Genomic DNA, 15000 nt, shown 5'->3' with positions numbered 1-15000 from the left:
GAAGCAGGAGTGTGTGTGTGAACCCCTCTGTCTCTCTGTGTGTGAGACAGGAGCTGAGTGAGAACCAGTCCACCCCCAAGCGAGAGAAGCAGGAGTGTGTGTGTGAACCCCTCTGTCTCTCTGTGTGTGAGACAGGAGCTGAGTGAGAACCAGTCCACCCCCAAGCGAGAGAAGCAGGAGTGTGTGTGTGAACCCCTCTGTCTCTCTGTGTGTGAGACAGGAGCTGAGTGAGAACCAGTCCACCCCCAAGCGAGAGAAGCAGGAGTGTGTGTGTGAACCCCTCTGTCTCTCTGTGTGTGAGACAGGAGCTGAGTGAGAACAGTCCACCCCCAAGCGAGAGAAGCAGGAGTGTGTGTGTGTGAACCCCTCTGTCTCTCTGTGTGTGAGACAGGAGCTGAGTGAGAACCAGTCCACCCCCAAGCGAGAGAAGCAGGAGTGTGTGTGTGAACCCCTCTGTCTCTGTGTGAGACAGGAGCTGAGTGAGAACCAGTCCACCCCCAAGCGAGAGAAGCAGGATGTGTGTGTGAACCCCTCTGTCTCTCTGTGTGTGAGACAGGAGCTGAGTGAGAACCAGTCCACCCCCAAGCGAGAGAAGCAGGAGTGTGTGTGTGTGAACCCCTCTGTCTCTCTGTGTGTGAGACAAGAGCTGAGTGAGAACCAGTCCACCCCCAAGCGGGGAGAAGCAGGAGTGTGTGTGTGAACCCCTCTGTCTCTCTGTGTGTGAGACAGGAGCTGAGTGAGAACCAGTCCACCCCCAAGCGAGAGAAGCAGGAGTGTGTGTGTGTGAACCCCTCTGTCTCTCTGTGTGTGAGACAAGAGCTGAGTGAGAACCAGTCCACCCCCAAGCGAGAGAAGCAGGAGTGTGTGTGTGAACCCCTCTGTCTCTCTGTGTGTGAGACAGGAGCTGAGTGAGAACCAGTCCACCCCCAAGCGAGAGAAGCAGGAGTGTGTGTGTGAACCCCTCTGTCTCTCTGTGTGTGAGACAGGAGCTGAGTGAGAACCAGTCCACCCCCAAGCGAGAGAAGCAGGAGTGTGTGTGTGAACCCCTCTGTCTCTCTGTGTGTGAGACAGGAGCTGAGTGAGAACCAGTCCACCCCCAAGCGAGAGAAGCAGGAGTGTGTGTGTGAACCCCTCTGTCTCTCTGTGTGTGAGACAGGAGCTGAGTGAGAACCAGTCCACCCCCAAGCGAGAGAAGCAGGAGTGTGTGTGTGAACCCCTCTGTCTCTCTGTGTGTGAGACAGGAGCTGAGTGAGAACCAGTCCACCCCCAAGCGAGAGAAGCAGGAGTGTGTGTGTGAACCCCTCTGTCTCTCTGTGTGTGAGACAGGAGCTGAGTGAGAACCAGTCCACCCCCAAGCGAGAGAAGCAGGAGTGTGTGTGTGAACCCCTCTGTCTCTCTGTGTGTGAGACAGGAGCTGAGTGAGAACCAGTCCACCCCCAAGCGAGAGAAGCAGGAGTGTGTGTGTGTGAACCCCTCTGTCTCTCTGTGTGTGAGACAGGAGCTGAGTGAGAACCAGTCCACCCCCAAGCGAGAGAAGCAGGAGTGTGTGTGTGAACCCCTCTGTCTCTCTGTGTGTGAGACAGGAGCTGAGTGAGAACCAGTCCACCCCCAAGCGAGAGAAGCAGGAGTGTGTGTGTGTGAACCCCTCTGTCTCTCTGTGTGTGAGACAAGAGCTGAGTGAGAACCAGTCCACCCCCAAGCGGGAGAAGCAGGAGTGTGTGTGTGTGAACCCCTCTGTCTCTCTGTGTGTGAGACAGGAGCTGAGTGAGAACCAGTCCACCCCCAAGCGAGAGAAGCAGGAGTGTGTGTGTGTGAACCCCTCTGTCTCTTTGTGTGTGAGACAGGAGCTGAGTGAGAACCAGTCCACCCCCAAGCGAGAGAAGCAGGAGTGTGTGTGTGAACCCCTCTGTCTCTCTGTGTGTGAGACAGGAGCTGAGTGAGAACCAGTCCACCCCCAAGCGAGAGAAGCAGGAGTGTGTGTGTGTGAACCCCTCTGTCTCTCTGTGTGTGAGACCGGAGCTGAGTGAGAACCAGTCCACCCCCAAGCGAGAGAAGCAGGAGTGTGTGTGTGTGAACCCCTCTGTCTCTCTGTGTGTGAGACAGGAGCTGAGTGAGAACCAGTCCACCCCCAAGCGAGAGAAGCAGGAGTGTGTGTGTGAACCCCTCTGTCTCTCTGTGTGTGAGACAGGAGCTGAGTGAGAACCAGTCCACCCCCAAGCGGGAGAAGCAGGAGTGTGTGTATGTGAACCCCTCTGTCTCTCTGTGTGTGAGACAGGAGCTGAGTGAGAACCAGTCCACCCCCAAGCGAGAGAAGCAGGAGTGTGTGTGTGAACCCCTCTGTCTCTCTGTGTGTGAGACAGGAGCTGAGTGAGAACCAGTCCACCCCCAAGCGAGAGAAGCAGGAGTGTGTGTGTGTGAACCCCTCTGTCTCTCTGTGTGTGAGACAAGAGCTGAGTGAGAACCAGTCCACCCCCAAGCGGGAGAAGCAGGAGTGTGTGTGTGTGAACCCCTCTGTCTCTCTGTGTGTGAGACAGGAGCTGAGTGAGAACCAGTCCACCCCCAAGCGAGAGAAGCAGGAGTGTGTGTGTGTGAACCCCTCTGTCTCTTTGTGTGTGAGACAGGAGCTGAGTGAGAACCAGTCCACCCCCAAGCGAGAGAAGCAGGAGTGTGTGTGTGAACCCCTCTGTCTCTCTGTGTGTGAGACAGGAGCTGAGTGAGAACCAGTCCACCCCCAAGCGAGAGAAGCAGGAGTGTGTGTGTGTGAACCCCTCTGTCTCTCTGTGTGTGAGACAAGAGCTGAGTGAGAACCAGTCCACCCCCAAGCGGGAGAAGCAGGAGTGTGTGTGTGAACCCCTCTGTCTCTCTGTGTGTGAGACAGGAGCTGAGTGAGAACCAGTCCACCCCCAAGCGAGAGAAGCAGGAGTGTGTGTGTGAACCCCTCTGTCTCTCTGTGTGTGAGACAGGAGCTGAGTGAGAACCAGTCCACCCCCAAGCGGGAGAAGCAGGAGTGTGTGTGTGAACCCCTCTGTCTCTCTGTGTGTGAGACAGGAGCTGAGTGAGAACCAGTCCACCCCCAAGCGAGAGAAGCAGGAGTGTGTGTGTGAACCCCTCTGTCTCTCTGTGTGTGAGACAGGAGCTGAGTGAGAACCAGTCCACCCCCAAGCGAGAGAAGCAGGAGTGTGTGTGTGAACCCCTCTGTCTCTCTGTGTGTGAGACAGGAGCTGAGTGAGAACCAGTCCACCCCCAAGCGAGAGAAGCAGGAGTGTGTGTGTGAACCCCTCTGTCTCTCTGTGTGTGAGACAGGAGCTGAGTGAGAACCAGTCCACCCCCAAGCGAGAGAAGCAGGAGTGTGTGTGTGAACCCCTCTGTCTCTCTGTGTGTGAGACAGGAGCTGAGTGAGAACCAGTCCACCCCCAAGCGAGAGAAGCAGGAGTGTGTGTGTGAACCCCTCTGTCTCTCTGTGTGTGAGACAGGAGCTGAGTGAGAACCAGTCCACCCCCAAGCGAGAGAAGCAGGAGTGTGTGTGTGTGAACCCCTCTGTCTCTCTGTGTGTGAGACAGGAGCTGAGTGAGAACCAGTCCACCCCCAAGCGAGAGAAGCAGGAGTGTGTGTGTGAACCCCTCTGTCTCTCTGTGTGTGAGACAGGAGCTGAGTGAGAACCAGTCCACCCCCAAGCGAGAGAAGCAGGAGTGTGTGTGTGAACCCCTCTGTCTCTCTGTGTGTGAGACAGGAGCTGAGTGAGAACCAGTCCACCCCCAAGCGGGAGAAGCAGGAGTGTGTGTGTGTGAACCCCTCTGTCTCTCTGTGTGTGAGACAGGAGCTGAGTGAGAACCAGTCCACCCCCAAGCGAGAGAAGCAGGAGTGTGTGTGTGAACCCCTCTGTCTCTTTGTGTGTGAGACAGGAGCTGAGTGAGAACCAGTCCACCCCCAAGCGAGAGAAGCAGGAGTGTGTGTGTGAACCCCTCTGTCTCTCTGTGTGTGAGACAGGAGCTGAGTGAGAACCAGTCCACCCCCAAGCGGGAGAAGCAGGAGTGTGTGTGTGAACCCCTCTGTCTCTCTGTGTGTGAGACAGGAGCTGAGTGAGAACCAGTCCACCCCCAAGCGGGAGAAGCAGGAGTGGCTGGTGAGGCAGAAGGAGTGTCTGCAGCAGCTGCAGGCGGAGGAGGAGGCCGGCCTGCTCCGCAGACAGAGGCAGTACTACGAGCTGCAGTGCCGCCAGTACAAGAGGAAGATGCTGCTGGCCAAGCACAACCTGGAGCAGGACCTGCTGAGAGAGGTGAGCTGGCCCCCGGCCTGTCTGTCTGTCTCTCCCTGCTCAGCCTGTCTGTCTGTCTCTCCCTGCTCCCCAGCCTGTCTGTCTGTCTGTCTCTCCCTGCTCCCAGCCTGTCTCTCTCTCTCTCCCTGCTCCCCAGCCTGTCTGTCTCTCTCTCCCTGCTCCCAGCCTGTCTGTCTCTCTCTCTCTCCCAGGAGCTGAACAAGAAGCAGACCCAGCGGGACCTGGAGTGCGCCCTGCTCTGACCCGTCTCTCTCTCTCTCCCAGGAGCTGAACAAGAAGCAGACCCAGCGGGACCTGGAGTGCGCCCTGCTCTGACCCGTCTCTCTCTCTCTCCCAGGAGCTGAACAAGAAGCAGACCCAGCGGGACCTGGAGTGCGCCCTGCTCTGACCCGTCTCTCTCTCTCTCCCAGGAGCTGAACAAGAAGCAGACCCAGCGGGACCTGGAGTGCGCCCTGCTCTGACCCGTCTCTCTCTCTCTCTCTCTCCCAGGAGCTGAACAAGAAGCAGATCCAGCGGGACCTGGAGTGCGCCCTGCTCTGACCCGTCTCTCTCTCTCTCTCTCTCCCAGGAGCTGAACAAGAAGCAGATCCAGCGGGACCTGGAGTGCGCCCTGCTCTGACCCGTCTCTCTCTCTCTCCCAGGAGCTGAACAAGAAGCAGATCCAGCGGGACCTGGAGTGCGCCCTGCTCTGACCCGTCTCTCTCTCTCTCTCTCTCCCAGGAGCTGAACAAGAAGCAGATCCAGCGGGACCTGGAGTGCGCCCTGCTCTGACCCGTCTCTCTCTCTCTCTCTCCCAGGAGCTGAACAAGAAGCAGACACAGCGGGACCTGGAGTGCGCCCTGCTCTGACCCGTCTCTCTCTCTCTCTCCCAGGAGCTGAACAAGAAGCAGACCCAGCGGGACCTGGAGTGCGCCCTGCTCTGACCCGTCTCTCTCTCTCTCTCTCCCAGGAGCTGAACAAGAAGCAGACCCAGCGGGACCTGGAGTGCGCCCTGCTCTGACCCGTCTCTCTCTCTCTCTCTCTCCCAGGAGCTGAACAAGAAGCAGACCCAGCGGGACCTGGAGTGCGCCCTGCTCTGACCCGTCTCTCTCTCTCTCTCTCTCTCCCAGGAGCTGAACAAGAAGCAGACCCAGCGGGACCTGGAGTGCGCCCTGCTCTGACCCGTCTCTCTCTCTCTCCCAGGAGCTGAACAAGAAGCAGACCCAGCGGGACCTGGAGTGCGCCCTGCTCTGACCCGTGTCTCTCTCTCTCCCAGGAGCTGAACAAGAAGCAGACCCAGCGGGACCTGGAGTGCGCCCTGCTCTGACCCGTCTCTCTCTCTCTCCCAGGAGCTGAACAAGAAGCAGATCCAGCGGGACCTGGAGTGCGCCCTGCTCTGACCCGTCTCTCTCTCTCTCCCAGGAGCTGAACAAGAAGCAGACCCAGCGGGACCTGGAGTGCGCCCTGCTCTGAACCGTCTCTCTCTCTCTCTCTCCCAGGAGCTGAACAAGAAGCAGACCCAGCGGGACCTGGAGTGCGCCCTGCTCTGACCCGTCTCTCTCTCTCTCTCTCTCCCAGGAGCTGAACAAGAAGCAGATCCAGCGGGACCTGGAGTGCGCCCTGCTCTGACCCGTCTCTCTCTCTCTCTCTCCCAGGAGCTGAACAAGAAGCAGACCCAGCGGGACCTGGAGTGCGCCCTGCTCTGACCCGTCTCTCTCTCTCTCTCTCTCCCAGGAGCTGAACAAGAAGCAGACCCAGCGGGACCTGGAGTGCGCCCTGCTCTGACCCGTCTCTCTCTCTCTCTCTCTCCCAGGAGCTGAACAAGAAGCAGACCCAGCGGGACCTGGAGTGCGCCCTGCTCTGACCCGTCTCTCTCTCTCCCAGGAGCTGAACAAGAAGCAGACCCAGCGGGACCTGGAGTGCGCCCTGCTCTGACCCGTCTCTCTCTCTCTCTCTCCCAGGAGCTGAACAAGAAGCAGACCCAGCGGGACCTGGAGTGCGCCCTGCTCTGACCCGTCTCTCTCTCTCTCCCAGGAGCTGAACAAGAAGCAGATCCAGCGGGACCTGGAGTGCGCCCTGCTCTGACCCGTCTCTCTCTCTCTCTCTCTCCCAGGAGCTGAACAAGAAGCAGACCCAGCGGGACCTGGAGTGCGCCCTGCTCTGACCCGTCTCTCTCTCTCTCTCTCCCAGGAGCTGAACAAGAAGCAGACCCAGCGGGACCTGGAGTGCGCCCTGCTCTGACCCGTCTCTCTCTCTCTCCCAGGAGCTGAACAAGAAGCAGACCCAGCGGGACCTGGAGTGCGCCCTGCTCTGACCCGTCTCTCTCTCTCTCTCTCCCAGGAGCTGAACAAGAAGCAGATCCAGCGGGACCTGGAGTGCGCCCTGCTCTGACCCGTCTCTCTCTCTCTCTCTCCCAGGAGCTGAACAAGAAGCAGACCCAGCGGGACCTGGAGTGCGCCCTGCTCTGACCCGTCTCTCTCTCTCTCTCTCCCAGGAGCTGAACAAGAAGCAGACCCAGCGGGACCTGGAGTGCGCCCTGCTCTGACCCGTCTCTCTCTCTCTCTCTCCCAGGAGCTGAACAAGAAGCAGACCCAGCGGGACCTGGAGTGCGCCCTGCTCTGACCCGTCTCTCTCTCTCTCTCTCCCAGGAGCTGAACAAGAAGCAGACCCAGCGGGACCTGGAGTGCGCCCTGCTCTGACCCGTCTCTCTCTCTCTCCCAGGAGCTGAACAAGAAGCAGACCCAGCGGGACCTGGAGTGCGCCATGTTGCTGCGGCACCACGAGTCGACCCAGGAGCTGGAGTTCCGCCAGCTGGCCACGGTGCAGCGCACGCGGGCCGAGCTGATCCGCCTGCAGCACCAGACCGAGCTCACCAACCAGCTGGAGTACAACAAGCGCCGCGAGCAGGAGCTGCGCCAGAAGCACGCCGTGGAGGTCCGCCAGCAGCCCAAGAGCCTGCGCGTGAGTGCGGGCGGGCCGGGCCGCGCCGGGGGGGAGGGGGGGGAGGACGAGGAGGAGGAGTGCGGTCAGGGCCAGGAGGAGGAGGAGGAGTGCGGTCAGGGCCAGGAGGAGGAGGAGGAGGAGGAGGAGTGCGGTCAGGGCCAGGAGGAGGAGGAGGAGGAGTGCGGTCAGGGCCAGGAGAAGGAGGAGGAGGAGTGCAGTCAGGCCAGGGGAGTGGAGGAAGAGGAGGAGGAGGAGTGCGGTCAGGGCCAGGAGGAGGAGGAGTGTGGGCAGGGCAGGAGAGAGGAGGAAGAGGGGGAGGAGTGCGGTCAGGGCAGGGGAGAGCAGGTGCAGGAGGAGGAAGAGTGCGGTGAAGGCAGGGGAGAGGAGGAGGAAGAGTGCGAGGGCGGGAGACGGGAGGCACTGGCCCTGGAGACGGGGAGTGTGAGAGAGGAGGAGGAGGAGGAGTGTGTGTGTGAGCGAGAGGAAGAGGCGGTCCCGCAGGGCGGGGGGGGCGAGGAAGAGGGGCGGGGCGTGGCGGACGGCTGCCCCTCCGAGCTGCTGGCGGCCCCCCGCCGCGCCCGTCGCCGCGGCGACCCCGAGGACGAGCTGGCGGCCTTCTACTTCGCGGAGTCGGCGGAGGAGCTGGAGCGGGCCTTCCTGCCGGAGCCCCCCGCGCCCCCCGCGCCCCCCGCCGCCCCCGCCTGGCTGCCCGCCCTGCTGTCCCACCTGCTGTGCGCCGCCCTGGCGCTGGGCGCCGCCGCCCGGCCCTCGCTGCCCGCCCTGCTGGCGCTGCTGGTGCTGCTGCTGGCGCTGCCCGGGCCCGCCGCCGGGCTGCTGCCCGCCGCCCGCCGGGCCGGCCTGGGCCTGGCGCTGGCGCTGCTGCTGCTGCGGGCCGGCCTGGGCCTGGCGCTGGGCCCGGCGCTGGCGCTGGCGCGGGCGGGCTGCGCGCTGGCCTGCCTGGCGCTGGCGCTGCGCCGCGGCCGGCCCTACGTGGCGGCGGCGCCGGCGCTGGCCCGGCCGGGCCTGGCGCTGGGGCTGGCGCTGGGCCTGGCGCTGGCGCTGGCGCTGGGCCCGGGGGGGGCGGGGCTGGCGCGGCGGGCGCGGCGCCGCGGCGTGCGCCTGCTGCTGGGGCTGCCCCGCCCGCTGTTCGCGCTGGCGCAGCCGCTGCTGGGCGGGCTGGCGGAGCGCAGCCTGTACGGGCTCTTCCCCAAGGCGGGCCGCGGCGCCGGCGCCCGCCGCTGCCGCCTGCCCCTGCCCGCCCGCTGCCTGCCGCCGCCGCGCCCGCCGCCCCTGCGCCGCCGCCTGGCCCGCGCGCTGGCCGCCCTGGCGGACCGGGCCAACGGCGCCGCCCTGCGGCTGGCCGGCGCGCTGCTGGGCCGGGTGCCGGCGGGCGGGCTGCGGGCGCTGCGCGCGCTGGGCCTGCTGCAGGAGGAGAGGCCCAGCCGCCTGCCCCGCCTGCTGCCCCGCGCGCTCCGCCAGCGCCGGGCCCGGGACCGCAGAGCGGACCGCCAGCGCCGGCCGGCGCAGCTCCCCGCCGGGCCCGGGCCCGGACCTGCGGCCTGGGCCTCCGGGCTCCGCAGGACAGCGTCCGGCAGGAAGGTGGTGCCCTGGAGGTAGAGAGGTGTGTGTGTGTGTGTGTGTGTGTGTGTGAGAGAGAGAGAGGGGTGTGTGTGTGTGTGTGAGAGAGAGAGGTGTGTGTGTGAGAGAGGGTTGTGTGAGAGAGAGAGAGAGAGAGGTGTGTGTGAGAGAGAGAGAGAGAGGTGTGTGTGTGTGAGAGAGAGAGAGAGAGGTGTGTGTGTGAGAGAGAGAGAGAGAGGTGTGTGTGTGAGAGAGAGAGAGAGAGAGAGGTGTGTGTGTGAGAGAGGGTTGTGTGAGAGAGAGAGAGAGAGGTGTGTGTGTGAGAGAGGGTTGTGTGAGAGAGAGAGAGAGAGGTGTGTGTGTGAGAGAGGGTTGTGTGAGAGAGAGAGAGAGAGAGAGGTGTGTGTGTGAGAGAGGGTTGTGTGAGAGAGAGAGAGAGAGAGAGGTGTGTGTGTGAGAGAGGGTTGTGTGAGAGAGAGAGAGGTGTGTGTGTGAGGTGTGTGTGAGAGAGAGAGAGGTGTGTCTGTGTGAGAGAGAGGGTTGTGTGAGGTGTGTGTGTGAGAGAGAGGTGTGTGTGTGTCTGTGTGAGCGGTGTGTGTGTGTGTGTGTGTGATCCAGTCTCCCCTCCCCTCTGTGCTCAGGCTGTGTTGATTCTGAGCGCCGGCATGTTTAACACTGAACGTCTTACCCTCTGCACCTGCTCTGCACAGGTGTGTTACAGGTGTGAGACCTCCCCCCTCCCCAGGCCCCTCCCACCCCCTCTGACTCCTCCTCTTTCACGGTTTATTGAGTATTCACAAGAGCCCAGGCTCCACCCACCTCGCCAGACTCCTCCTCTTTCAGGGCTTGTTGAATATTCATGAGAGCACAGGCTCCACCCACTACTCAGGACCCCTCCTCTTTTGGGCATTTGCTCTTGTGTGATTGGTCTATTAGAATTCCAGACTGAAAGAAAGGACGGGTGTGATTGGCTCTTAAGAATTCCAGACTGAATGAATGAAGACGTGTGATTGGTCCAGCAGAATTTCAGCCTGACAGAGAGGAGGGGTGTGATTGGTCCAGCAGAATTTCAGCCTGACAGAGAGGAGGAATGTGATTGGCCAGTTGGTTCTGCACAGGGAGAGATGGGATTGGTCCGCCAGAAATGCTGTCAAATACTGGCTCTGTGACTTTGGTTTCACTGACTGAAGGCAGACATACAGCACCTTTGCCAATATACATCAGATAATCATTAGCAAAGACTCATTAATCGCAATGATTGTTAGCTCTGAAGGAGATATCTTCATATTATTTACCTGTCTTCGAAGTAGAAGGTAGACTGTGATTGTCATTATTCAAGGTCCAGGTATCTGTTTTCAATCTGTTACAGTGACAACTGAATATTTTTGAGAGACAGGAGCCCCAGAGTCTCTTATAAAAGCCGGCGCAGGTGTGTACAGAGACAGGAGCCCCAGAGTCTCTTATAAAAGCCGGCGCAGGTGTGTACAGAGACAGGAGCCCCAGAGTCTCTTATAAAAGCCGGTGCAGGTGTGTACAGAGACAGGAGCCCCAGAGTCTCTTATAAAAGCCGGTGCAGGTGTGTACAGAGACAGGAGCCCCAGAGTCTCTTATAAAAGCCGGTGCAGGTGTGTACAGAGACAGGAGCCCCAGAGTCTCTTATAAAAGCCGGTGCAGGTGTGTACAGAGACAGGAGCCCCAGAGTCTCTTATAAAAGCCAGTGCAGGTGTGTACAGAGACAGGAGCCCCAGAGTCTCTTATAAAAGCCAGTGCAGGTGTGTACAGAGACAGGAGCCCCAGAGTCTCTTATAAAAGCCAGTGCAGGTGTGTACAGAGACAGGAGCCCCAGAGTCTCTTATAAAAGCAGGTGCAGGTGTGTACAGAGACAGGAGCCCCAGAGTCTCTTATAAAAGCCGGTGCAGGTGTGTACAGAGACAGGAGCCCCAGAGTCTCTTATAAAAGCCGGCGCAGGTGTGTACAGAGACAGGAGCCCCAGAGTCTCTTATAAAAGCCAGTGCAGGTGTGTACAGAGACAGGAGCCCCAGAGTCTCTTATAAAAGCCGGTGCAGGTGTGTACAGAGACAGGAGCCCCAGAGTCTCTTATAAAAGCCGGTGCAGGTGTGTACAGAGACAGGAGCCCCAGAGTCTCTTATAAAAGCAGGTGCAGGTGTGTACAGAGACAGGAGCCCCAGAGTCTCTTATAAAAGCTGGTGCAGGTGTGTACAGAGACAGGCACCCCTCATCCTCTAAGATGATGTTAATACAGAATTAAATAACCTTATTTTTGAAAACAGCGGCCATACAGTTTGAAAACAGAAATCTGCTTTATTTTTGTTTTTTATTTTGTGTCATTTTAATTTGTTTACTGTGATGAGTTTACTTTTCATGTTACTCCATCTGTATCTGTGCCCTCATCTCCACAGAAACAGTCCTGCCCTCAGCCTAGGAGCTGGTCACTGTAAAGACTCCTGAGAGCCTTGAGCTCCACCTCCCTGTCTGTTAGAAATAATAAACACACACAGCAGGACAGGAGACACAGTGAGAGAGAGAGAGAGGGGATCACAGAGACTCCCTCAGTAATAAACACACACAGCAGGACAGGAGACACAGTGAGAGAGAGAGAGGAGATCACAGAGAGTCCCTCAGTAATAAACACACACAGCAGGACAGGAGACACAGTGAGAGAGAGGAGATCACAGAGAATCCCTCAGTGATAAACACACACAGCAGGACAGGAGACACAGTGAGAGAGAGAGAGGGGATCACAGAGACTCCCTCAGTAATAAACACACACAGCAGGACAGGAGACACAGTGAGAGAGAGAGAGGAGATCACAGAGACTCCCTCAGTAATAAACACACACAGCAGGACAGGAGACACAGTGAGAGAGAGAGGAGATCACAGAGACTCCCTCAGTAATAAACACACACAGCAGGACAGGAGACACAGTGAGAGAGAGAGGAGATCACAGAGACTCCCTCAGTAATAAACACACACAACAGGACAGGAGACACAGTGAAAGAGGAGATCACAGAGACTCCCTCAGTAATACACACACACAGCAGGACAGAAGACACAGAGAGAGGAGATCACAGACAATCCCTGAGTAATAAATACACACAACAGGACAGGAGACACAGTGAGAGAGAGGAGATCACAGAGAATCCCTCAGTAATACACACACACAACAGGACAGGAGACACAGTGAGAGAGAGAGGAGAAGCAGATGTTGACACTACAGCACTGTAAAGAGTGCAGGATTTCTCCTGCTGTGTGTGTTTTCCCTACCTGTACCTTTGACGCCAGTCAGACTCCCGATGCGCAGCAGTCTGATCCGCTCCAGGTGTGACCAGCCACCACCCCCCAGTGTGCCTCCCATCCCCAGTCTGTGAGCTTCAGGCCCTGCAGGGAGTCTGGGGGCAGCGCCCCGCCTGCTGGGCTGTCCTGGTCAGGGATGTGTAGTGTGCGAGCTCTCTTCTGGCCACACAGCTGCACAGAGAACTTGGGTTTAGTGCTGGTTCAGTCTGGGTTCAGTGCAGGTTCAGGGTTCAGTCTGGGTTCAGTGTAGGTTCAGTGCAGGTTCAGTCTGGGTCCAGTGCAGATTCAGCCTGTGTTCAGTGCCGGTTCAGCCTGGGTTCAGTGCCGGTTCAGTGCAGGTTCAGGGTTCAGTCTGGGCTCAGTGCAGGTTCAGGGTTCAGGGTTCAGTCTGGGCTTAGTGCAGGTTCAGTGCCGGTTCAGGGTTCAGCCCGGCCCCAGTGCAGGTTCAGTGCCGGTTCAGGGTTCAGTCTGGGCTCAGTGCAGGTTCAGCCTGGGTTCAGTGCAGGTTCATTGTAGGCTCAGTGCAGGTTCAGTGCAGGTTCAGGGTTCAGGGTTCAGTGCAGGTTCAGTCTGGGCTCAGTGCAGGTTCAGGGTTCAGTCTGGGCTCAGTGCAGGTTCAGTGCCGGTTCAGGGTTCAGTCTGGGCTCAGTGCAGGCTCAGCCTGGGTTCAGTGCCGGTTCAGTGCAGGTTCAGGGTTCAGTCTGGGCTCAGTGCAGGTTCAGTGCCGGTTCAGGGTTCAGTCTGGGCTCAGTGCAGGTTCAGTGCAGGTTCAGGGTTCAGTCTGGGCTCAGTGCAGGTTCAGTGCAGGTTCAGGGTTCAGTCTGGGTTCAGTGCAGGTTCATTGTAGGCTCAGTGCAGGTTCAGTCTGGGCTCAGTGCAGGTTCAGTGCCGGTTCAGGGTTCAGTCTGGGCTCAGTGCAGGTTCAGCCTGGGTTCAGTGCAGGTTCATTGTAGGCTCAGTGCAGGTTCAGTGCAGGTTCAGGGTTCAGGGTTCAGTGCAGGTTCAGTCTGGGCTCAGTGCAGGTTCAGGGTTCAGTCTGGGCTCAGTGCAGGTTCAGTGCCGGTTCAGGGTTCAGTCTGGGCTCAGTGCAGGCTCAGCCTGGGTTCAGTGCCGGTTCAGTGCAGGTTCAGGGTTCAGTCTGGGCTCAGTGCAGGTTCAGTGCCGGTTCAGGGTTCAGTCTGGGCTCAGTGCAGGTTCAGTGCAGGTTCAGGGTTCAGTCTGGGCTCAGTGCAGGTTCAGTGCAGGTTCAGGGTTCAGTCTGGGCTCAGTGCAGGTTCAGTGCCGGTTCAGGGTTCAGTCTGGGTTCAGTGCCGGTTCAGTCTGTCTTTGCCCCTGGGGCTGCTCTGCACAGGTCGGGGGCGGTGTCTGGTCATCCCTGGGCTGGCTCGGGCCGGTCCACACCAGGACCCCCATACCCCCCGTTCCCCTGTGACCCCCCGTCCTCTGTGGTCACACGAGCCCTCCTTCGCGTGACCTGTGATCGTGCAATCGTTATTGTTGTTGTTTTTTAAACAGAAGTATTTTATATAAATTCTATATATATTCTATTTGCAGTGTTCTGAAGGCTGGTAGTGTTTTACACCCTTCCTTCCTCGTTGTACCCTTCTGTGTTCCTCCCCCGCCCATCCTCATCCTCTGTGTATAATTTATACAGTTTTATTTTCAACCGTAATAAAAGGGTTTTGCTTTTAAGTCCTTTAGTTTGAGTCTCTTTTTATTTGGGTTTTTTGTGTGTGTGTGTGTGTGTTTCTGTTCGGCTGTCGAACCGCATGCAGGCGGAACGCGGGGGCGAGCTGTAGGTTTAGCTCAGGGAAATGAAATGGACCAATCGCATCTCTCCTCCTCCTCTGTGCTGTATCCGCTGGGCCAATCACGGCACGCCTCTCCCAGGGGCTGTGCCCGTTGGCCAATCAGCAGCCTGCGCTCTCCCCGCCCCCTCCCCCCCCCCCGTGTCCATCTGACCAACCGCTTTCCTCCTGTTCATACCAGCCAATCAACAGCCTTTTCCTCCTCTGTCCCGCCCCTTGTCATCTGTCGGGCCAATCGGCTTGCTTCCCCGCCCCCCGGGCGGACACTCGGCAGCCAGTCACGGCTGGGAGTCCGCTCGGCCCACCGGCTGGCTTCCCCGCCCCCCCCCCCCCCCAGCTCTTGCTTCGGCAGCCAGTCGTGTTCCTGCGTTGCTCCTCGGGCTGCAGTGCTCTGATCCCAGGCCTCCCCTCCCCGTCCTTCCCCTGTCCCCTGTCTCGACCAGCCCGGCCCCACGACAGAAACTGCGGTGCGCGCGCGTTTCCGAGGGAGAGAGAGAGAGACAGGCAGGCAGGGAGGTGAAGGGAGAGGCAGGCAGGCAGGGAGGGTGTGAATCAATACGATCTTGATTGATCTCTGAGACACAGGAGTGATAAAGAGATGTGAAGGACATCTATTCTTACACTCTTATTCACACACTCACACTTATTCGCACACTTACACACTTATTCACACACTCACACTTATTTACGCACAGACACTTATTCTCACACTCGCACACCTATTCATGGACAGACACTTATTCACTTATTCACTCATACTTTTTCACACACACGTATACTTATTCAAACACACTTATTCACACTCGCCTTCACACACTTATTCAAACACTCGCACACTTATTTACACACTTGCACACTTATTCACACTCGCACACTTATTCATGCACTCACACTTATTCACACACTCACACTTATTCATACACTCGCACACTTATTCACTCATACTTTTTCACACACGTATACTTATTCACACACTCACACACTTATTCACACACTCGCACACTTACGCACTCACACACTTATTCACACACACATATACTTATTCAAACACACTTATTCAAACACTCACACACTTATTCACACACTTGCACTCACACTTAT

The 15000-nt window shown here is 58.4% G+C and overlaps 2 protein-coding genes across 4 annotated transcripts in view; both read left to right on the top strand.

Annotated features, from left to right (window-relative positions):
- Positions 1–2235, top strand: part of LOC148834069 (serine/threonine-protein kinase TAO3-like) — a 25026-nt gene extending 22791 nt beyond the window's left edge. Inside the window, exon 8 of the mRNA XM_088917792.1 lies at positions 2189–2235. The gene's annotated coding sequence lies outside the window, so the exon portion shown is untranslated. The remainder of the gene's footprint in view (positions 1–2188) is intronic.
- LOC148834068 (serine/threonine-protein kinase TAO2-like) overlaps positions 1–15000 on the top strand; it is an 87722-nt gene that overhangs the window by 66158 nt on the left and 6564 nt on the right. For all 3 annotated transcript variants that reach the window (XM_088917061.1, XM_088917062.1, XM_088917063.1), the window contains 2 exons: positions 4073–4276; positions 6977–7216. In XM_088917061.1, coding sequence (XP_088773187.1) covers positions 4073–4276; positions 6977–7216 — 444 coding nt within the window. The remainder of the gene's footprint in view (positions 1–4072; positions 4277–6976; positions 7217–15000) is intronic.

Source organism: Atractosteus spatula, chromosome 5 (genome assembly GCF_055471065.1).
Source record: "Atractosteus spatula isolate fAtrSpa1 chromosome 5, fAtrSpa1.hap1, whole genome shotgun sequence".
NCBI classification, from domain to species: Eukaryota; Metazoa; Chordata; class Actinopteri; order Semionotiformes; family Lepisosteidae; genus Atractosteus; species Atractosteus spatula.
This window is presented reverse-complemented; position numbering and strand designations above follow the sequence as displayed.